The sequence below is a fragment of the Spermophilus citellus genome (genome assembly GCF_964194105.1).
Source record: "Spermophilus citellus genome assembly, chromosome: 4".
In the NCBI taxonomy this organism is placed as follows: domain Eukaryota; kingdom Metazoa; phylum Chordata; class Mammalia; order Rodentia; family Sciuridae; genus Spermophilus; species Spermophilus citellus.
In genome coordinates, this window is record NC_138185.1 from 51,105,923 (window position 1) to 51,130,411 (window position 24,489).

The 24,489-nt window shown below is 41.1% G+C and overlaps 1 protein-coding gene across 2 annotated transcripts in view; it reads right to left on the bottom strand.

Annotated features, from left to right (window-relative positions):
- The window catches only part of CHRNA7 (cholinergic receptor nicotinic alpha 7 subunit), a gene marked incomplete at its 3' end in the record, with an annotated part of 106,801 nt that overhangs the window by 40,964 nt on the left and 41,348 nt on the right, over positions 1 to 24,489 (bottom strand). For both annotated transcript variants that reach the window (XM_081293282.1, XM_081293281.1), the window contains exons 3-4: positions 16,030 to 16,074; positions 6,287 to 6,396 (exon numbers count right to left, since the gene is read on the bottom strand). In XM_081293282.1, coding sequence (XP_081149408.1) covers positions 6,287 to 6,396; positions 16,030 to 16,074 — 155 coding nt within the window. The remainder of the gene's footprint in view (positions 1 to 6,286; positions 6,397 to 16,029; positions 16,075 to 24,489) is intronic.

Consider the following 24,489-nt stretch of genomic DNA (forward strand, 5'->3'; position numbering starts at 1 on the left):
CTATGCTATCCCCTTCCCCCCTCCCCTGCTGTTTTACTGGGAGCACCTTCAATTGGTGCATGCTCTCCCCTCGAAAATTCCATCTCTCTTTCTCTAAGGGACAGATATTTGGTCTGGTTTCATCATGGCTGTACCCTCAGTTCCTCCAACAGTGTACAATAATAGTGAAGGAGCCTTCATCCAATATTGACTGGATTAATGAACAAATGAAAAACAAACAGCACCAGAACCCAGGATGAGCAGGAGAGACTATGATGGGCCATTCAGATGATGATCTTAGAGATGTAAATATAGATTGGCTGGCTCCACTCACTTCTTGAAAACAGACTGCTTCTCCTCCTCTCTTTCTACCCACACACTATTTAGAAACAGCCTCTTTCCAGATTAGGTCTGAATATTTGATAATGCAGATTCATCCCAACAGTACATTGCTAAAGCCTTCTTCTCTGAGAGTGCAGCAGCAAAACTATCTTTGCTCACCTGAAGATTCCTACCACATACAAGAACTATTCCTGACAACCATTTAACAATGCCTTCAGCACCCTCCCACCTCAAGGCTAACCATGACTGCATTATGGGTCTTTGAGCACCAGCAGGCCAACTTTATTCTGGTCCATAAATACCATGATATAGGCAATGTTAACAGTGAAAACATTGAAAGTGAGTGATCCCATTCCACATGCAGACCTGTGTGGCACCCCCAGGAAATACTCAGCAGGCCTGAACTTTTGTTTAGCCCAGTTACCTTTGCAACCTGCCTGCCTACTCTGCTCTGGCTGAGGACACCGAGCTGGCCAGAGTCCTAAGACACTCTCCCTACCACTCACATTCTTACTGTGTGTCCCAGAAAGCCAAGATTGGATCTACAATCATAGCAAGGTGAAAATGATTGAAATTTGAGCATATGGCCCATCTGTGCTACGGAAGGCCATATTGACAACCATCCTTTCCACACCCAAGGCCCCGACAGCTGTTTCCTCTGAGGATCTGCAACCCAGCTCAAGGCTCTGACTACCAAAGCACACTTGGTCCATGCAGGGAGTAGGATTGCCAGACATGCCATGAAACTCACATCTCTGGAAGCATCTCTGAGATGGGCTCTCAGAGGTTCCCAGTAGGAGTGGGCCCCAGCTGCCCACAAAGCAACTTTTAATGGGTCTTTGATTGGTTTTCCCTCTTTCCTTGCCTTAGTAACCACCCACCCCACCTCCTACCCCAATAGTGCTTCTCGGTTATGACTACCCCCCAAAAAAACACATGAATCTGTCTGGGCTTGACTTCTGGGGGAACCTAAGACCATTGGCAAGGGAATAAATTGATTCCATTGGCACCTCATTGATTAGCACAATTAAGAATTCTTATAAAGCTATATTACAATGCACCCAGAATGCCCTGTACACATTGTCACTTCCAAGGCTCTGCTATAATCACAGGGTGACAGAAAAGTGTAAAGAAAAACATCAACCTATAGATGGGCAAATGCAGCTTTGCACAGTCTGTGAAATGGATGATTAGCACTCTTCACTGTTTTCAAATTTCAGAATCCACAAAACATCTTTAAATATGCTCATCAAAAATGAAGCCAGAGGGGTTGAGGCAGTTGCCTGCTGTTGCATGGCATAGGGTGGCCTCCATGTCCATAGGATTCAGACCTTCTGCAAGCTGACTGCTGATACTGGCAAGGCTTTCAATTCCATCCAAAAGAGGCCATCGTGACAAACCATCCATAATTGCTACTCACTTTGAGCAATATTGTGTTCAGAAAAATCCTTGAGCTGATGGCTTCAAGTGAAGCAAAATAAAGCAACGAGAAACTACTGAAATCAGCACTGGGCAGAGCTTTTATTAACGCCCATCCTCTCCTCAGAGCCTGGCCAGCTGGCTGGGAACACATAACTGGTTCCCCATCCATCAAGAAAATTCAGCAACCTATTCCAGAAATGATGCAGAGATAGCTGTTTTGCAGTGACCCAGCCTCTTCAAAGCACAGAAAATGCATTATATCTCAAAAACCATTAGTGGCTTACACGTGGGCTCCAATATCAACCTGGAATACAGTGAGAAATAAGAGACGTGTTTGTGAGGCATCACTGGACTCAACGCTCCTTAAAAACCCTGGCTTTCAGAGTGATAGCATTTTAACCCCCTCCTTCAGTAAAAGCCCCTGTACCCTCATTCACACACTAATGAACCAACAAATGAGTCTCTGAGCAGAACATGGGATTCTGAGTGTCTGGCAGCTGGCAAGAAATATTAAGCTGGCATCTCTCAAAATCCCCAAGTACAGAATACCAGGAGGTCAGGATCTTACTAAAGACAAACCCATTTTTGCTAATTCCAATGTCAATTTTTGGACTCTTTCATACTTCAGTGTTTTCTGGGTTGCCAATATGATTTATTCTCTTTGTTTTATTTCTTCTCTGGCCATTCTTAGCAACATCCTCTCAGCTCCTCCTCCTATTAATTCCTATATCCTCCCTCCACTTTATCTGTTCATGAATATGTATTAAGTGCTCTATTAGGTCCCCTGAGAAAGAGAAGCCCTTAAGTGCTATAGGGACACGAACCCCTTTCTGTTAAGTTGAAAGGATAAGGGAGGTGGGAATTCCTCACCCAAAGAGGAACTCTGATTAAATATCCTGTCTGCAGAAGAGTCAGCATGTATCAATGAGGTGAGACAGTGGGGCTAGGGAATAGAAGGTTTAGAAAGGTGGGCCAGTCCATACATACCTGGGGGCCCATGCAGTACGTCTAGCCAGCAAAGGGAAGCTGTTGAATAGAGTCTAGGAATTATCCAATGATGGTTTTGTTTGGAAACAATCTCTCTTAGCCCACTAATCCTCTTACAGAATGAATTTAGTTGAGTGCTCCATTTAGCCAGTACTTTCAATATGCATGCCTAGTCTGTTCTTCCTGTTCTCCCCAAATTTTTAATCTGGCCTTCACAATTTCATCATTTTCCTTCTTTAGCATCTGATAGCTAATCTCCCCTAGAGCTCACCTTTGCTTCAAACCTTTCCTGCATGGCCTAGAGAGACGGGACCAATTCCCCCCACCTTGACTCTGCACTTCTGCTTACTTTGCCCAACAGAATGGATGACAGACCATTCTGGGACTCCCATGCTCAGTCCCAAAGATGCCTGGCAGCCCCTACTTTCTTCCTCTTGTTTCCAACCACCAAGCTGGGGGGACATATGCACCTGTGGAAAAGGACAGGGAAAGAAAACCCAAGTGGCACAACACTCAACCCCAGCTAAGCTTCCAGCCACTGCCAACATTCTCGCCAGCCAGCTTATTCCAGCAGTGTGACTGTGTTCCCTGGTATTCTAATTCCAGCTGACTACTCTTTGAAAGTGTTACATGGAATAGACAACCAGCCCAGCCACATGGGCCCAGTCAGTCCACAGCATCCTGAGAATAATAGGAGTTTTCTGTTTATTTAAGCCACTAAATTTGGGGTAGTTTGTTCTGTAGCAATAGATTATGGGTACCATGTCTAAGACAGGCTTAAATAATATTCTCTGTAAACGATTCATGTGAGCATGAAAGCCATACATTTAGCAGTTTACTTCAGAAAGAAGTCCTACATCCCACTGCTCAGAAAAATTAAAGCATAAGGCACGGCAGCCTCTATATGCTTCATCAGCGATTCTGGAAGACTCTGTCAACAGGAAAGGAGCAGAAGATGAAAGAGAAAATTTGCTAAGGAGAGCTTAAAGGCAGATGTAAGAAAAACAGAATTCTGAGCCAGGCATAGAAAGAATATGGTATTATTCCTGAGGGCCTGTGTCATATGTCAGGCAGAAACTACTGTATCTTTGCTCCTTGAAATTCAATTATAGAGAACACTTGAGCAACTCTTCTTTAGCCAGAATGGTTGAATCATCAAACTTTTTATATTTGGGAGTTAACAGTTTTACACACAGACATAAAAACCCATCTTTTATAGCCTTATTATAAAATCTATAATTGATTCCAGATGAAGAAAACTGAATTAGGAACTGTGAAACACATTCTTTCTTTTTCAACTGTTAAAATACCCTCTTCATACACATGCCATGACTAAATGTTTATCATTGCCAAGTACCACATTAAACATGCTACAAACACCCATAGAGATTTCCTTCCAAACTCTGTGAAGTTGACATTTCCTTCACTGTGCAAAGGACAAATGGAATAATCAAAAGTTTTAAAGATGGCATATTTTATGGCTATAATTTACATCCTGATTTGTTCAACCTCAGAGCTTTGTTTATAAGCAGTAGGCCATAATGCCCGTTACTATCTGAATTGCTACCTCCAAAATTCGTATGTTGAATTCTAAACCCCAGTACCTCAAAATGTGACTTATATTTGTACATAGGGCCTTTAAAGAGGCAATTAAAAACAATTGAGGTTGTTAGGGTAGTCACTGTCCAATCTGACTGATGTCATTATAGGAAGAAAAGGTTAGGACATAGACAAGCACAGAAAATGGACAGTTGTAAGCTGCAGAGAGTGGATCAGAAGAAACCAACTCTGATTGGGCATGGGTTGGGAACAGCAGGGGGGGCTATCAAGAGGTACCACGAAGGAGCCTTATGATAATGGTAAGTTCTGTATCACAATTGTGACTACACAAAGATACACGTGATAAAATTTCATGGACTCCCCCCCCCCCCAAATACATAACAAATGAAATCTGAACAAGCTCTGTGAATTTTGCCAATGTCAATTCCCTGGTTTTGACATTGTGTTATACTAAAGTAAGATGCCAACATGGGTGAAGGTGGGGTGTAGGGTGCACAGGGCCTCCCTGTACACATATTTGAAACTTACTATGAATCTATAGTTACTTTAAAATAGTTTTAAATATTTTGTAAGAGAGCAATCCTGCCTACTCCTTGATCTTAGACTTCTGGTCTCTGGAACTGTGGGCAAACAAATGTCTGTTTTTTTAAGCCATCCAGTCTATGGTACTCTTTTTACAGGAGCCCTAGCAAACTCATACAGACCCTAAGAAAGAGATGACCCAAAGTCCAGCATAAAAGTTCACATGCTTCATCCCCTCAAAAAGGGATTATATACTTGGACATTAGACAGTTTTCAAAGCTCAGTTGTCCAAACTGTTTTTTTCCCAGCTCTAAAATATTAAATATATTTAAGTAGAGTACCTAGAGATTAAGGGTGTTTTTTAATAAACATCTTTGCAGTCACCACTTAGGTGAAGAACATTGCCTAGCAGTACCCGGGAAAGTTCCCATTGCCTTTCCCATTAGTATCTTGAACTTTATTTAAGCTGCAGAAAATTCCAGCAGCTGAGGAAATATTCTTCTAAAAACAGGTCCAATGATTCAAGGGAAATAAGACCCCAGCAGCAAAAACAGAAAGAATTAGAAGTCCATAAGAAATAGAATTGTTCAGGCTTTTGGAAGGAGCAATATAGGATGAACCTATTAGCTGGCTCAAGGGGGCTCACTAAGTGACCATGGAGGACAGTGATAGATGGTCACACCATTCTCTGAATCCTGAAAAGTCCAGACTCCTTTCTCCCTCCGGACGGAACCAAAGAGGTCTGCCTCATTAGAAAATTTATTTTATCTTAAGCTGGTCATCATGTATAAAATAGAAGAATGGTCTAGATATCTTTATTTGGCTAAGTGGTTTAACAAACAATTTTACTACTCCTAGAAATTTTTCTTGCCTAGATTCTTGCTCTAAGTCATCTGCTCTCCATAACAAACAGCCTTGACTTATTGATGAATCCTTTGTTTCTTGCCCTCAGGAGAAAAACTAGTAGAATATTATTATACTTATGTCAAGTGGGCAACATGGGCTGCTTGTTTCCCTGACCAGCTAAAGGCGAGAGTCTTTATGAACTTAGCCACCTTTGCAACAGAGCTCTCGCAATGCAAATGAAGATGACTCCACCTGGACATCCCATAGGCACATACCTTCTGCTGTTGATGGCAACCGCTGCCCTTCAGAGAGCAAATGTACTCTTACACATGAATGCTTCATACCCAAATATGCAGAGAAAAGGTGTTTATGCACCTATAATGCATGACCCCTAAGGTGACCTTGGACAACATGTGGGAAAACCTGAACTTGCATGCAAACACAGAAAATACCAGCAGGGGGGGACAGAGCTGCTTCTCAAAGTCCTGGTCACTTGCAAAGCTTCATGAGGAGCAATGGTTCCAATTATAGATAGCATTTCCAGCATTTCTATAAAATGTTTGAATATGCTTGATTGCCACATATATACAAGCAAAAAATCACTTTTCCTTTTGTCCAGAGTTCTTACCTGTTATAGAGAAGAATGTCTGGTTTCCAAATCTGGCCATCTGGAAAACGAACAGTCTTCACGCCTGGATATTCTGACATATTCCATTGTAAATAGTGATCTGTCCAAGACTGGCACACAGACAATGACATTAGCAGCACTTTGCTTCCTGGCCTACTTATAGTTCTTGTAAGAGATTATTGGGTATATTCAAAGTGAAAAAGAGTTCCAGACATTTCTATTTACACAAACTGAGTTGCTGTCTACAATATTAGGCAACTGGGAATTACATAAATCCTTCCAAAATGATCATGAATAGCATAAAAATCACATTTAAGTTTCTGCTGTCACCATGACCACATTCAGATGGTAACATTAAAGCTAATTCCAACCCACTGCATGCCCTGGAGCCTTCTCTCCCACAGTGATGGGTTCCTTCTAGCCAAATGAATAACTCTTCTGCTTTTCAAGTTTTCATTCTAAGGACATTTTGAAAAAAAATAAATTTGTTTATTTCAACTGGAATAAAAATCAGGTTGTAGAAATATACACCATTTATTTCCATGAAAACAGTACTGTGCAAATGCGTGGGAGACTCTCAGAAATTCTAAGGGCATATTTTTAGATTTGGATTGCTTCAGTTACAACAACAATGCTGCTAACACCAGGACCTACCAATGCAAACACTGAGCCTGGACAGTGGGACACTTTCAGGATAGAAGGACGCAGGTGAGGAATGTGAAAGTATTTGTAGATGCACAAACTCAGGTCCAGGACTTAATTTAGGTTCCTGAGTGTCTACTGTACAAACAGAGGAAGGCTCTTGCCTGGGGTTCTCCATCCCAGGATCAGGTGCTAACCTGCCATTCCTAGGGCCAAATTCTATTGGGACCATAGAGGTGGAACCCTAGCTCCCCACCAGTGTCATGAAACCAGCACTCTACCCACCATGGCATCTCAAGGATGGCAGGTGTGGACCCAGCAGATACTACAACTGTATCGTAATCAGGCCCCATTCTGTTTTCATTTCCCCTGGGACCACCCATGTTCTGGAACAGACTTTCCAATATTTAGAAAAGTACACTATACAACACCTCCAGCTGGAACCAAGGCAGATGTCCCATAATCAAACATTGTTATTTTTGCTCTGAAACTTACTTACATATTTACATTGAGAGATAAATAAATGCTTCAATTGCACATCAATTTCAATTTCATTTCAGACCAAATGAATTTGATGCAAGGTTACAAAAATATCAAGGGAAGAGGGAGAAATGAATTTTCAGAACTGTTGAAATTCAGGAATTATAGATGAGGCATGGTGGGTTTAGAACTATTGATACTGGCAACAGGGGCCCAAGGCCATGTCCCAGACATCTAACCAAACTCTGGGGAGGGCAGGTATATCTGCAAAGGTTATCTGAGAGTTGGAACAATCTGAAGTCAGACAGGAGAAGATACCAAGGTAAATAATATCATTTTACAGTCAGGGACCTCAGAGAATGAGAATATGTTAACAAATATCATTGGGAAGCCTAATCAGGGGTACTTAGGACTGAGAAGTACCCTGCTATGGTCTCTAATTAGACAAGGGCTATTGGAGAGGGTATGGGAGGAGAACACTGAGGAAGGGCTGGTCTTGTTCAAGTTGTCTGTCAGGAACATCTGGGTGCCACCAAAGGTGTTTGCTGAAGTCTGATCTTTCTCAGGACCCTTGGCCCTGTGCTCCTCTTTATTTCTCTCCCTGCTCTGGGCACAAAGCTCTTCCATACCAATTTCTATGCTTTCTTTATATCTCACCCTGGGATGTATCTCTGGATTGGTCACTGATTATTATAAAGCCAATTATGGCAACTATTAGTAATGCTAATCAGAGCCCTAGGAATCCAGGAGTTGCTCGGAAAGGTTAGCAGAAGTTATAAGCAAGCACTGGTGTGGGAAGCCACTCTAAATGACCATACCTTCCAGTCTTGAATCACTAGGCTCTGACCAATCACTACATTTCGTGGTGACTTGGGCATTGTCCCAGTTCAGATAGCAATGCAGGTCTTCAGGTATAGGCATCATCCATGGGAATTGAGCTACACTCACCTATTCCTTTGTAATCCTACCCCTTGCCTCATTTGAATGGCTTCTTCCCAATAAAAGGGTTCAGCACATGTTCCTTTCTCTCTCTTTCCACAGACCCCTAAGGTCAGAGAAGCCATCACAGGACCCAAATAAAAAGGTATCACTCTGTGTGATTATTTCGTGCCAGCCCAGTTCACCTGGAGTGACCTTAAGTGTTTAGTCGTGGGATGCAACCCACTGGACTCTTCCATGTGCTGAAACAATGGACAGAAGATGGAAGGGAGACAGGGAAAGAAACTGCTTGGTCAGTCAAGCTTAGACCTATCTAAAGGCAGCAGGCCAGGCTGCATGCTACCTCCCCAACATTCCACACCTTCTCCTGCATGTGCACACCCAGCTGTGTATATTCCAAAGGTTCAGTGCCTCACCAGGTGGCAGCACAGCATCACGTGAATGCCCATGTTCACCACAATCCAAGGAGGTCAGCATGATCACTATTCTTATTTACAAGAGACTAAGACTCAAAGTACTGTATCTTTGGAAGCAGTCACTGGGTCAGGACTCAATTGCATTACATAATCTCAAGCAAAGTGATCTCTGCACTGTTTCAGAGCTGGTTCTTCTGACTCAATCTGTATACTGACAAGGCAGCCCCCATGAAAGCATGGACTGTATGCTATCTCTAAAAGTGCTGACAAACTGCTCATATTGCTCTCCCTTACTCCAAAGCCAGTCTGGCCCACAGAAAGAAACGGGGAGCTGCAGGGAGTTTGGGAATCAAACAGACCTGGCTTGTGCCAAGGTTCTGGTACAGTGTTGCTGTGTGAGCTTAAATAGGTGAATCACACTTTCTGAGTGACAACTTCCTTGTATGTACACAAGACTCATAGTGTGGCAAGAATGAAATGAGATGATGTGTGCAGCAGCAAGTAAAAATTCTAGTAGTCAAGTGATAAATGATAACAAAAGACAGAAAGAGACTCCTCCATTATATAAAATCCTACAGGATGCTTGAACTATAATAACTGAGGTCTGGCCAAAGATGTACAAGAGTGAGGGCCAACATGATGTTGGGAACTGGAGCAGGAACCTTCTGCTGCCCTCCATGGGTTTACTATGAAAGGACATAGAATAAGGCCTGTAAACAGTCTAGTTTCAGATATATGTTGTTTATCCTCTCAAAACATTTGCTTCCAATTAGATGTTAGATCCCTAAGGGGCGAAACACAGAGCAACATCTCTGTAGACAACACTTGGCACCCTTTCCATGTGGTGGCACCTGGAAAGCAGCATCAATGAACCTAGAGATGGCAATACTCCCTGATCTTCCCATACAATAGAATATTCTGTTCCTTCTCTCCCTCTGGGATTTCTTCTCATTGAGTCTTCAAGAGAAGAGGGTGTGGGATTATAAATGGGATATGCATCGAACAAGAGCTGTTGATCTAAAAGGCACAATAGGAGTCTAGATTCTTCTGTGATTCTGACACCTGGGCCCTATCAGACCTACCTTGAGGTCATAGGAGACTTTTTGGTGTGTGTGTGTGCATACAGACCAGCATGGAAATGGAGGGGGGGAGGGAAAATTTTCTTTCCTTTAAAAAATATATCTTTTAGTATAATAAGAAATATATTTGGTTGTCCCAATCCTTACAATTTCCTAGGTGCTAGGAGTCTTTTGTGAAAGAGGTCCTCTGGACCATACCTGAGTTTATGCTAATGAAGTGATTTAAGTTTATGTCTCTAGGTAGCTTCATGATGGGGGCTGGTCACCAGAAAGACCAATCATATTATTAAAAGGTGGGAACTTTCAATTTCTTCTCATCCCAACTCCAGGAAGGGGTGGTGGGCTGGAGAATGGGTTATAAAACAAAACTGGGTTATAACAGCAAGGTTCAGAGAACTTCTGGTTCAGGGCTATGGACACAGGGATGCATGGGGGATGATGCACTCAGAGAGGTCCAAGCTCCTCACCCCTCCCCATCCTTTGCCCTACGTCTCTTCCAACTGTTATCCTTCAGAATAAACCAGTAAATTTAAGTATTCACCCAAGAACTGTGAGCTGTTCTAGAAGAATGTTGAATCTAAAGTGAAGGAGGGTTGTAGAAACACCTGAATGTACATTCAGGCAGGTGGAAGTACGGGTGTCCTAGGCACCCCACTTGCAGCAAGTGTCTGAAGTGGAGGCAGCCTTGTGGGACTGAGCTCTCAAGCTTGTGGGTTCTGATACTAACTCAAGGTAGATAGTGTCAGAACTAAATTAAATTGTTCAACACCCAGCTGGTGTTGTAGAGTTGGTTGTTGCTGTTGAAAAAGATATCACATATTTGGAGTCAGAAAACACCATCCAATCCTATTTTTGATAACCCTTCCAATCAACTACTTTGATCGCAAAGAAGGAAAGTGAGCCTCTTTCCATCTCTTGCCTCTGAAACTGCTTTCCCAATGAGATATAATGATTTAATCACCCCACCCCAATCCTCTGAATGCAATCAAGGTCCTAAGCAGGTCACTGGCTGGCTAAACTATGACCCTGATGTGCTGTGTTTTAATGTGTTAGAGAAAATAAATGCAGAAATTAAAAAGGTAAACATTTTAGAAATAATTTGGTTTACAATCTAACATTCTATGATTGAATGCAATTAGTACCATAATTAGAATTAGGAGGCTAAAAATAGAGAATAAACAAAAGAAGGCTGGGAAATCTAAAGAGAAGAATGAGCAAGATATCAAAAGAAGACAGAGTTTAACAAAGCAAGTCTCTGAATGGCTCATGTGTCTCTTTAGATACTGAAATGGCTGCTGTCATTTCTTCTCATACATTAAATCAGATTAGGTCTGTTAGACCTCCCAAAGTGATAAAACAGTTACAGAGACCATATACCAACTGCTTCCTCCTAGGAATATGAAGAAGTAAATAGAGAGATCAGCAACTTCATATTCCTTAAGGTTATCCGAATAATCTGAAATTCAGAAAAAAATCAAGGACAACTGGGAGAAAGGATAATAAAATCAACAAACTTTAGGTCAAAGAGAATTTAATTATTTTTTTATTCTTCTGCCTCTTCCATTTTGCATGTGTAGGAAAACTATCATTTGCAGAAAACTAACCTCAGAGTTTAAATACCCTAGAGATAAAGTTATGTGGATTCAGATTTTCAGAACAGGAATTCAGCAACATAAAACTGTGGAAAATAAAAACCCATGGCTCAGAGCCTTTTCCTTGAATCTGTTTACCTCCTGCCCACATTACTACTTTTCAAGGTACTCTGCCCTTTCTGCCTTCAATATCTAGCTTTGGTTCCTGTACATGTCCACTACTCAGGCTGGGTTACGCCAGGCTGATCACTCATGATGAAACCCAAAAACAAGGACCGTTTAGAAATGGTTTTGGGGAAGCTTCCAAGCTTGCCCTTGGTTAAGGATCTCTTGCCCAAATCTCCCAAGTCCATGGTGTGACACATAAGAGCACCAGGGTTTCTAGACTGAAGCACCAAGCAGGAGCCGGGGGCACAGAGGCACAGGATTGAATCTTGGAACTGTTAAGAGTTGTTTTAAACCCAAGATTCTTGGGATGCCTTAAAAATTTAGTTTGGAGTACTTTCACAGTTTCTGCATCACCATTCCAAATAAATGTCATTATTCAGCTTTATAAGTGCACTTGCCATAAGAGAATTGGCTTTCAATATGGCAGGCACCTGAAAAGAAGTATCAATTAATGATGGAATGCCAGTGCTCCCAGATCTTCCTATTTAGAGGAGTCTTGGACTTCACCTGTATCCCATTACTATAAAACAGGATTGTTCCCACCTGTGACTTCTTCCATCCTTCCATCAGTCTGTCCCCTGCAATATCTTTAAGAAACCACTTGGTCTTGCTATGTCAAGCTTTTCTACTTTCTTCTGATTTTAAAAAAATTAATTGGCATATAACTGCACATACTTATGGAGTGGAGTGTGATAATTCAACACATGTATACAATGTGTAATGATTAAATCAGAGTAATTAGCATTTCCATCTCCTCAAACATTTATCATCTCTTAGTGGTTAACATTTCCTTAAATGTGTTAATTACACAACCTGATTGTAAATGGCTGAGAGTGGAAACTGTGTCTTACATTTCTAGGTGCCCTCACATGGCCTCAATCAGTATTTTCCACGTTAGGTGCTTCCAAAGGTGAGTTGAGTAGGTAAAGGAGACTTTTTTTTAAATGAAGCTGCAGATGCTTCTGCAAATGCAAGTATTAATTAGAAATAAGCTGGGCTTCAAAGAAATTTAGAGATCTCTGGTGACATCCTCCAAAGCAAAGTTTTTTATTTATGGAGCACCTGAACTCAATACAGTAAGTAATAATCCAGTTATATTTTTTCCTGAAAACCAATACCCTTTAAAATATTGCCCTATCATATACTCTGCTGAAAACCAATGACTTAGAGCTAAGATAGGTGGGCACCAGAGAGAGAGAGCTGTCCATGGCACTTATTTTGTAAGAAAAACATCAGTAACAGCTTTGTTCCTTAGAGGGCACGAGGAAAGCATCTGCATCATCCCCCAAGTTGCCAGAGCTTTACCTTATATTGAAGTGTCCCAATGTTATGCAGGTGTTGGCTTTATGTTGTATTGTAATATCTTAGGCCATTCTGGAAAGGCAGTGGGTTAGGAGCTATGGGTCCTAACAGTGAACAAATCTAGCTAGAGCCCTGCTCTCCTGGTGCACACATGCTAGTGGAGGCAAGGCAAGGAACTTTTGGAGGTTAGGAACAAACACCAGTGAATACAAAATATGTATGATGGTTAAGAAGTGCTTTGGAAGAAAAATTGAAGCAATGTAAAGGGAATACAGTGGGGGCTGGTATGTAGATAGGTGGTAGAGCACTAGCCTAGCATGTGAAGGTCCTGGGGTTCAACCCCTAGCACTGCAAAAGAGTGGGGACAGTGTAGGCTGGAAGTAGCAGGGAGTGTTTGGGGCAATACACAGGAGCTCAGGGAAGACATACTGAAACAATTGTTTAGGAAGAGACCAATAAGAAGTTATCAAGCAAATCAACTGGTTCTTAAGAACCTTCCAGGCAGAGACAGCAGTAAATGCAAAGGCCCGGAGGTGGACATGTATTTGGATAATGTTTGCATTACTTACATCAAGAGGGCAGGAAACACTGCTAGGAAAGAAGACAGAGAAGATGGAAAAGGAAGGATGGTCTAAGCAGGGAGCGATCAAAGTTGACTTCAAGGCACTTTAGCTCTTAATTTCCACAGGGAGGCAGGACACCCTGGAGAGATGAGCCTGAGAGACATGTGATTAACCTTCATTGTATCTTAAAGGATCACACAGCCTGCTATGTTGAGAACAGACATCATTAGAGGAGGCAAGCACTGCACAGAAGACTGGCCTGGAGACTCCACAATACGGGAGATGAGACAAGATGCCAGTTTAGACCAGATGTGAAGTGGTTAGATCTTGGATCTGTTTAAAATGTTGAGATGTCAGAATTTGCTAATGAAACAGATGTGAAAGACAAGAGTTAAAGGTGACACTGAGGTTTTTGAGTTGTGCAGATGGATAATGGGACTGCCATCTACCCAGACAAGGGTGACTGTAGAAAGAGGCATGAATGTGAATGCCCCACAGATACACGTATGAAGAGAAAGGTAGTGGGGACAACTGTTAAAGGGATGCTCTCAGCGGGTGCCAGAGGATGGGACATGTCCACTGGAGGCAGGGCTAGCCTTCCAGGGCGGAACAAATCATGCATCCCAGGGAAAAGGAGAGAAGCTAGAATAGGTGGGCACAAGAAAAGGGATGGGATCTACCTACTGAAGCATACTGCTTTAAATGCTGCTGGAGAAAACTCCCAGACTCCACCCTACTCATTATGGGCAGGTTCTGCAAGGGGTCTCATGCATAGCTTAGTGCACCTCTGGGACACTTAGCAAATGGATTTAAGCAGATCTGTTTTCTCTCTCTCAGCTCTGCATGGCATTCCCACAGACTCACCTGGGAATACCACAGGCCCTCATTTTTAATTCTCCTCTCCACTCCACTTTACAAAGAAAGGCATTCTTCACTTAACTCATCTTGGGAGACTATACAAAGAACCAACAAAGATCCGCCTGCAGTTGTCTCTGTGTATGAATTACCTTAAAAAACTGAGTGACAAATAATTTAAAAGGTGAGGGGGTAATCCTTTTATTTTTTGCTTTCAATAAAAATGAAGAAGAAACTAATTAAGTTGCCAACTGATGCATTTGATGGAAACAATGTTATTTTGTGCATAAAATCTGGAAGAAGTTCAAAGAATTGAATAATTTTTTTAACAAAAAGTCTTTCATTACCAACTCAAGATGTTGCTGCATCTATTAACAAAATAAGTTAAAGAACTGATGACGACAACTGTATTGTTCTGTTCTCTTGTGTCTAGAAATAACAGAATCACCTGTGGATACATAAATTAATTTAAAACAAACCTCCATCTTGACACAGACATGAATTACCAATATAAAAAGTATTGAATATTATGTATTAAAATTTATATCAATAATAATAGCAATATTAAGTCAAATCTGAAGAGCTTTTTAAACACTATGGTCTGAAGGAATAATTTCTATGTAAACATTTACATTTGAGAAAAAATGAGTTATAGTGATTAATAAAAGTCTTTCAAATACAAAATTATTTTGCATTATTTATAAAACCCTGCATGAAAAGCATAACAGAAATGCAGATGCAAGGAGAAAAAGAGGATATGTAAAACATTAAACAGCAAAAGAAGGGTTTGCTTATATTGTTTTTTAAGGAAATGATATAGATACAGAGTTAATTATTATTATTATGATATTAAGATTCCATGTGAAATAAAGACTAACAGTTTTATGTTTGAATTTCAATATTTACAACTTGATGGCACGATATCACCTGTAATTAATTGAATTTAGATTAGCATCACAGATATCAAGTTAAAAATCCAGGAATAGAAAACAAATTGAGTATCCCTTATCCAAAATACTTGGGAACTATTTCAGATTTTGAAGTTTTTTTGAATTTTGGTATATTCGTGTAGATTTTGCTGGTTGAAGATCTCTAACTGAAAAATCTAAAAACTTAAAGTCCGAAATCTGAAAGAGTTTGAATGTCATGTTCAAAATGTTTCTGATTTCATAGCATTTCAGACTATGGATTTTAGATTAGGGATGCTCAACCTATATAATCTTTAGAGGTTTTTGCAGAAGTCACTACAGCATGAAATGTGAAGACTTATAGCACAGAAACTCTCAGACTGAGTCAAACATGCATCTCTTGAGGGTACAGAAGACAGGCAGGTGCTGCAGAGCACTAGGGAGTAGCTACAGCACAGGTTGGGACCATCTAAATGCTGCCCTGCATCTTATTATTTTTCTTGCCTGAAGTGGTTTTGAAATGTCCCCAGATCACCCAGTAGTACAACAGAAGCACACATCAAGCCCTGCTGTTATTCAGTATTGAATATTCAATGCCAACCTAAAGGACTCTCTAAGCCAGAAATTTATAGTCTGCAGTATGACACCTCCAGCATTCGTTGTTGGCAGGTGTAGAGTCAGGGGTGACAGCCTGGGCTTTTCCTCACAGAACCTCTGCCTTCCCTGCTGATCAAGCACATGCATCCCAGAAGCATGAATAGGCAGACACAGAAGCAAGGATGCCACTGTCTTAACTTACCATTTGCAGCCAAATATTGGTGGTTAAAACTTGGTTCTTCTCATCCTAAAAAAGAAAACAAAGAAAGAAATAAAGAAAGAAAGAAGAAAAAAGAAAAAAAAGCAGCATAAATACAGCTTACGTACTTTACAAAAGAAGGAATGATACAATTATTCATGTAGAAATTTGACTATTGGGATCATTGTTGTATGTGCAAATTATAATGCACCAAGCACTTCCAAATCTATGCCAGCAGCATTTCCCCAGAGTTAAGCTTTTCTATTCATTCTGAAGTAATACACATTTATTATAAAGCACTTACAAAGGATGGCAGAGTATAAAGAAGGAAATTAAAATTGGGCAGCCCTACCATCCAGAAATGATGTCTGCTAAGGACTTTGCTATTTATCTTATTTATAATTTACATACTTTAAAAATTGGGTGCAAATTTTAATTTTAAAGGCAGTTTTATTGCTAGAATTTATGTACTTTTAAACAAATATAAATATTCAATGCTTCCCTCCCAAAAAAGCATGGCCCCATGTCAAGCAGCCCCACCCTATGTTGAGAATGCTGTAGCCTATAGCTCTGCCACATCCCTGTGGGTCTGGGTCTTCTAATAGTCTCTACCTGACCAGTCAACATGTCAGGCCCCTGCCATACATCTGCAAAATAAATCCTACACAACTGAGTAAACTAAGGGTTAGAAAAGTGAGGCAACTTTACAAAGAATACACTCACACTGGGATATGTCTGACTCCAGGACCCATTTTTCTGCATTTCCAAGATACCTTTCTGAATGGGGATCCAGCAAGGCATCAAGTTTGTGCATCAGCCACTGAGACCAGCACAGTGTATCAACCTTGTTCAAACACCAAGCATCTACTACAGTTTGGATCATAAGTATCCCTCAAAGGCCTGGAGCTATGGAAGGTACTAGAGCTTTTAAGAGGTGGGGGCCTAGGGGCTGGGATTGTGGATCAGTGTTAGAGCAGTTGCCTAGCTTGTGTGAGGCACTGGGTTCGATTCTCAGCGCCACGTAAATAAATTAAATAAAAAAAAATAAAGTTATTGTGTCCATCTACAACTAAAAAAAAAAAATTAAATAAAAAGAGATGGGGCCTAGTAGACAGTCTTTAGGTTATTAGGGGATTGCTCTTGAAGGGGACAGACAGTGGGACTCCAGCCCCTTCCTCTTCCTCTTCCTCTCTTTCATTCCTGGCAGCTCTTGAGCAGGTCTGCTCTACCACATGCTCCTGCCACAATGAGCTGTCTTGCTACAGTCCCAAAGGGAGAGGCCAACCAATCACAGACAGAAACTTCCAAAACCATGCACCAAAATAAACCTTTTCTTTTTGTAGGCTGATTACTTTAGGCATTATTACAGTGATGGAAAGTGAACTAACATACCATGTAAAGAAGAGTCTAGTCAAACTTGCCCTTTACAATTGGGATGCAAGCAGTACTTTATCACTGGCCAAGTCCAGCAGGGTCTAGCAAAAAACAATTCACAAAGAGGCAACTGAGCAACTTTTATATAATAGTTATATTAGAATGTTGTTGTTTTAGTATTGAATCCTCTCAACTGCAACCTAATGGATTCCGTATATTAGCAACTAACACCCTCTCCAGGGAAAGTATTTATTAATGTTAGCGTGAAGACTTGCCTGGAAGCTAAGACCTCAAGTTCCCCTGTAATAGGAATTACTTGTCCTGGTTCACTAATGGGAAGTCACCAAAAACAGGCCCAATGATTGAAAGCACCTAGCATCTGCCAGGGTGCAGTCTGCAGGCAGGGATGCAAATGAGAATTGAATGCTGCTTCTTATTAAAATAAAAATGTGGTATACAGGTAAGAAGTTGGCAGGGACACTCTAACATTTCCATGCCCCTGTGCCCTGCTGCTCACCTGCTGAGTGCCTTTGAGGGTGAGATGGGTGGGGTTAGGCAGATACCACAGAGAGGATACTGCTCCCAGTGGACTATATCTCAGAGGGTTCCAGGACAGGGGATATGCTTAGGAGAAACTGACAGTTCCGTAACAGAGGAAAGACATTTCCTTTTCCAAAACAACACAAGCCAATATATTTTCATGGTAAAAAGTTGTAGAGCTCACAGTTCTCCATGTTCCACATGAGGAGCCATATGTTGAAACTGTACATGTGCTCAGTTCCAGTTCGGTCTCCTATTCCTTAAGCTCTTCAGGACATGAATCTGCTGCCTCAACTTATTAAGCAGCTGTTGTTTTTAATGGACTTAGAATTAGCAAGGTTCCACATTTAGGTGCCTTTTCTTCTTTTAATTGCAGTGTCTTCCTCTCCTGAGAGAAAGGCTTCTGCGATTTGGGAGCTCAATTACTACCAATCTAATTAAAAGGCTTTTTTCTTTCCAGCATTCAAACGGAAACCTCATTAGAGTGACACTGGATTTCTGTGCTGTGTGGCAGCATGGGACCGAAGTATAGCATTTCAATCTGTAATCAACAACAAGCAGCAGCCAGCCACCACCTGACAGCACAGCAATGCCAAGGGGGGCCCTCTGCTGAGGCTCCAAAGGAAGCCCGTTGTAGTCAGAGGGCTCCACTCTCCAAATGCATCTCCTTCCTCCCCTCACTGGCTCAGGGCCGCACCCACAGGGTGACATGGTCTCACACTTTCTCCCACCTGCAATATGCTGACTCATGCATACACACATATGTGCACACTCACATTTGTCCTCTGCTCACCTCCACATGGGGCTTTCTGAACACAAATATAATCAGTTCATCCTCTTTCAACTTCACTGAACAAAGGATCAGGTCAAAAATCCCTTACTCAGTGCACAAGCCTTTTCTCTGTGGTCCAACCAAGTTTTCCTTCATTCATTCATTTGCTCATTCATTCATTCAACAAATGTTACGAAGCACTTCCTGTTTCAGGCAATATGCTGGCCTGATATGTAATGTGGTAATTGAACATTGTTCCTGAGCTCCTGGAAGATAAAATGGGGGAGCTTGCCAAGGCTCTATTCAGGTGGAAAACAGCATCCCACAGGTACCCCAGGGCTGGTAATTAGCAAGCAGTACAGTTTCTGTGTCTTCGCCTGTTTAGGATGTTTTAAAAAACAATATAAACTGAGAGGCTTATAAACAACAGGAATTTATTTATCAGTTTGGAGAATGGAAGTCTGAGATCAAGGTGCTGGTATAATTGAATTCTGCTGTCTGGTGAGGGCCTGCTTCATGGTTCATAAGTGGTGGTCTTCTGCCTGTGTCTCTACATGGTGAAAGGGGTGAAATCGACTTTCTAGGGTCTCTTTTATAAGGGGACTAGTCCAATCTGTGAGGGAGCCATTCTCAGGACTGAATTACTTCCCAAGGACCCCACCCCCAATATCATCTTGTGGCTTAGGATTTCAACATATGAATGGGGAGGGCACAAATATTCAGACCATAGCACTCTTAAAATTGTTTTCAGTAATTCCAGATCAACCATCTGGCTATTACTGCCCTGTCCACACTGAGCAGGACAGCAATAAAGAGTCAGAGACCATGTGGGCAGAAGGATCTCTGGGTCTAATCTCAGTTACCCAGCCAGTAGACACTTGTTGTCTTTGGGCTTCAATCTTCTCTCCTTGGAAATGAGAATATTAACAGCTGCTTTATGTGCCTCCTATAGCCAGTGGTATTAAGAGTAGCACCATTCAATCCATGAAATGTCACTTGGCATTAGCAGCTGTCCCTGTGCAGCTGCTTGCCCATGGATCTCCCTGAAGAACATGCTCCTGTCTGCCTTGAGAAGCCCATCATGGAAGCAAAGAAGATCAGTGTGGCACCGTACCCCAGAGTCAACTGGCCTGACTCTCCTCACTCTTTTTTAATTTGAGCACTTCACTGAAGAGCACACTTTGATTTATATGAACACATTTTTTAAAAAAAAAAATCAATCTTTCTGAATAATTGTGTATCTTATTTAAGTACAACTGTTCTGATGATGTGTAATGTGCTATCTTGCATTCTTACAGCAGCTATTCTTTTGGAAGTTATGGAAAGAATTATTCAACATTATTTCACTGCTTTCTTTGCTTTAGAGTAGATGCTGAGGAAAACAAAACAAAACAAAATACGTAACACTAGATCTAACCATGTCTAAATTCTTGCTTGCAGGGAAGACCACTGGATGATATAAATTTACATTTTTTGTAGCACTGTATAGTTTATAACAAGGATGGCTTCTTTTATCCAATTTAATCTTTACACCAACCATATTTTATCCTAGTTTTACAGAATAATAAACTGAGAGTCTATGATTTTTTTCTGTGTCAGCAACATATTAAGTCTGACAAAAGACTGATAGAGTAAGAAATAAACTCCTACAAATCAATAAGAATAAAGGCAGATAAACCAACAGGAAAAAATGGGCAAAAGATGAACAAGCACTCTACTAAACAGAATTTCTATGATACCTGAACAGGGCACGGCTAACCTTTAAACAGAGTTTTTATTCTTGTAAATGTCATACATATATGGACACGCATGTGCACACTGTGTAACTCACTTTGGCCTAGTGGCAATTCAGCAAAGCTAGAAGTATTGTTTTTTCTCATTTAATAATGAGAATTACTAATTTTATTTGCCTCTATTCTGTTTGAATGCTTTGTTGTAAGTATATATTACCTTTATAATTGAAGGGAAAAGGGAATGCTTAAACAATCAATTGTGGAACAAAACAAACTAAACTCCTGGCTTTTATATTCAAAAGTAAAAGCTGAGATCCAACCTCTTATTCTTCTAGCTGAATGATTGTGTTCTGAACCACGATTTCATCCTGACACTTATGCCATAACCATGGGAAGTTTGATTATGATAATGGAAAAAAAGTTTTCTTTGGTATTTGTACAGAGCAGAAGTTCTCAAAGCACAGGCTGGGAACCCCTGGGTTTCTGAGATGAGGGCAGAACTGTTGTTTTCGATCAGTAACTCAAAACTTTTCTCATTGAGACTCAGGATGTAGTTCTGTGGTGGAGGGCATGCTTAGCATGCATGAGGCCTGGGTTTGATCCAGAATGAAAAAAAAAAAGAAAAGAAAGAAAGAGAGAAATTCAGAGAGAGAGAGAGAAATTCAGAGAGAGAGAGAAATTCAGAGAGAGAGAGAAATTCAGAGAGAGATAGAGAAAGAAAGAAAAAAAGAAAGAAAGAAAGAAAGGAAGGAAGGAAGGAAGGAAGGAAGGAAGGAAGGAAGATTGTTTTCTCATAGGAAATTATTTCCTTCTTTCTCCCTCCTTCCTCATGAGCATTGCTTGGAGTTCTGCACAGCCAACAGAACATAGTAGATCATCAGTAAAAGCAAATAAGAAAGTCTAGTTACCTTCTATTAAGTAAGGCATTAAGGAGATTTTCAAACTACTAAAACAATTTCCCCTTCATGTAAATGTGTTATGTTGGGAAAATATAGTGTCTTTTTCATAAAATTCTTTTCCTGTTAGCATGTAATGAGTTTATTGTCTTTTTAAATGGATAAACTTCAAAAAGTTTTCTTAGTTTTAATTTCTGACTTGTTAAGTATTGATAGATGTACGCAAAATTTGGGGCATCCTCAATAATCTTTAAGAAAGTAAAGGAGTCCTGAAATCTAGAAGTTTTAGAGTCATTGGCATAGATATTGGCATTCCTGACACCCTGGTTCTCTTACCTCAGGCCTGGCTTTGGCAGAGTACAGTTCACATCTCCCTCCCTGCACTTACTTTGAGGCTACTCAGGGTATGTGTCTTAGAGTGCAATGTAAAAAGTCTAGATATCACAGTCAGACCTGGGCTTTGCCACTCTCTGACTGGATGGACATGGGGAGGCCCCTGAGCTTTTCCAAGATTCAATTTCCTTATTTAACCTCACTGAGACAGAGACTGCAATCCTTGGGAAACTTCTGCCTCCAGAATGATTTTAATTTTTTGATTCTATTTTTAACTATCAAAGTTAATTCTGCATAGCTCTAGAAAAACTCTTTGGGAACAATGCAAACAGAAAGGCTTAAGGGATTTTTAGAAATCAGACCCAAGTATAACACAGGTTTTCTTCCCTCCCACTCCCAACATATCAGTGTGTAATTCCTTACTGACATAATCCCAAAACAGACACATAAAAACAAACTGAAGAACTGGCCAATTAGGCTGAATGACTCCTCTGGGAAGAATAAATGCCAGATAAATTGGGGCAGGTGTGTCTCTGAGGTTAGGTCCTTGATCCCAGCAATACCAACTGATTTTTCCTTCCCCTGTGAATCCCAATGTTCAATGCCAAATTGAAGGAAAAAGATGTATCGCTAAGACATGCCAGCTGCCTGTGCGTGCACGGATAGGAAAGCTCTCCTAGGGAATTGTCCCCTTACCTAGCATCCATTTAGATCCTGTAGAGTGAAGCCCATTTCCAGAGAGCTGCCCACCCTTCTCAGGAAATGAGGAAGAGTTAAAAGCAGATACTTTTAACTGCTACTAAGAGCTTCCTTCTGAAGAGGAAGGGCTCCCTTGCCTCCTCCACAGGTTCCAAATCTGGAGGAATGAAGCCTAGGAGAGGATCCAGAGAGCAGAAACTAACAGCAATGGAAACACCTCTCCAGTTAGCAAAGCTAGAGAGCAGAGGTGACAGGAAGACAACATAGTGGAGGCAAGACACACAGGGAGAGAATCAGCTCCAGGCACACGGTGGGGACCAGGAATCAAGCTTCATCTGAAGTAGCCCTGGATAAAAACAATCAACTCCTCTCTGTGCTTAAGCCATCATCTGGACTTGATCAGTTTGCAGGTATCTCCTGCACCATCTACAACAAACATGGCGCCCATAACAAGTTCTATCTGAGAGGACTGAAAGCAAACAACTGCACAGAGTCATACCTCCCACAAAAGCTTTAGGGACAGATTTGGGTAGCTCAGTATCAGGCTCTTCCAACAAATTCTGTTAGAAACCTAATTATGATATGTCCCATCAAAGAACTGACCTAGAGACATAGTGATCCCAACAAAGGTCCTGGTGTGAAACCAGAAGAAAATGGGCTCAAAGGACAGATGGGAAGGGACAAGATACATGAACAGAAGTTAGAAGCAGGACTCATTTGTCTAATATTTTTTTAAATTTAAACTTGCTTTATGACTGACACATAAAATTATACATATTCATGGGATATCACGTGATATTTCAATACATGTATACATGGTACAGTTTAAATCAGGTGAAACATTTCTATGTCCCTCATTTACCACTTCTTTATGGCAAAAACATCAAAAACATTTCTTCTGGCTGAGCATTGTGGCCCAAGCCTGTAATCCCAAATGGCTCAGGAGGCTAAGGCAGGAGGATCACAAGTTCAAATCAAGCCTCAGCAGTTTAGTGAGGCCCTAAGAAATTCAGTGGGACCCCGTCTCTAAATAAAATATAAAAAAGGGCTGGGGATGTGGCTTAGTGGTAAAATGCACCCGGGTTCAATCCCTGGTACCGAAAACAAAAACAAAACAACAATAACAAAAAAAAAAAAAAAAAAAAAAACTTTTTTCCAATTTTTTTAAATGTACAGTGCATTATTAGTATCCATAGTCACCCCACCCCACCCAAACTGCTTGCTCCTAATGACAACTTATACTCATTGACCAACATTTCTGTGTCCTTCCTCCTCCCCCTGGAAATAGGATTTAGAAGTGGTAACTTTTTCTGATGGTTTTTAACGGTTTTATTGGTACATTATAATTATGAATAGTGAGGCCCACTGTGATATATATGTACATGCACATAATATAATTTGAACAACCTCATTTCCCAGTACATCCTCTTTCCCTAATATCCTTCCTTCCCCTCATCCCCTTCCTTTGTAAAGGTAAAATTTCTAAGCTGATTCTAAGCTGCAAAAGTCTGAGTTAAAGTGTAAAAGACTAGGGCATTGTAAAGCTTCTAGATTACAAGGCCTGGGCTAAAAGGTAAAAGTCTATTGTTACAATTCCTCTGCTATCCCCAGAACCTGTAATCTCTGTAAAGTTGTCAGGACAATGCGGGAACTGCCCAGTAAATATCTCCATTGATTCCCTGGTTGTTTAATAGCTAAGGGCTCCAAGTAGCATGGCACGTAAGCATCTAGGCCCCAGAACCAATCAGTTTAAATGTGTACCCCAATTAGGAGTGACCAATCACCCCTGCCCAGCCTGTTCCCGCCAATGAATGGACTAATCATGTATCAGAGTTGTTGTTCAATTTTCCCGCGCCTCATGATGATTTGTTCTGATGTATGCAAAGCCCCCCACCCTCTCCAAAAAATGTACTTAAGCTCCGCTTGACCTCTGCTCTGGGCTCTGGGCTGCTCTATCTTCCTGAGTGAGCCTGGAACCTCAGCATGCTGAATCAATAAATCCCCTTTTGCCAATTGCATGGAGCCAGTCTCTTGTGTGGTCTCTTTCTCCGACGCTCCGCCGGACCCTTACACCTTTACTCTATTGGTCCCCACCACTACCACTTTTTATTTTATT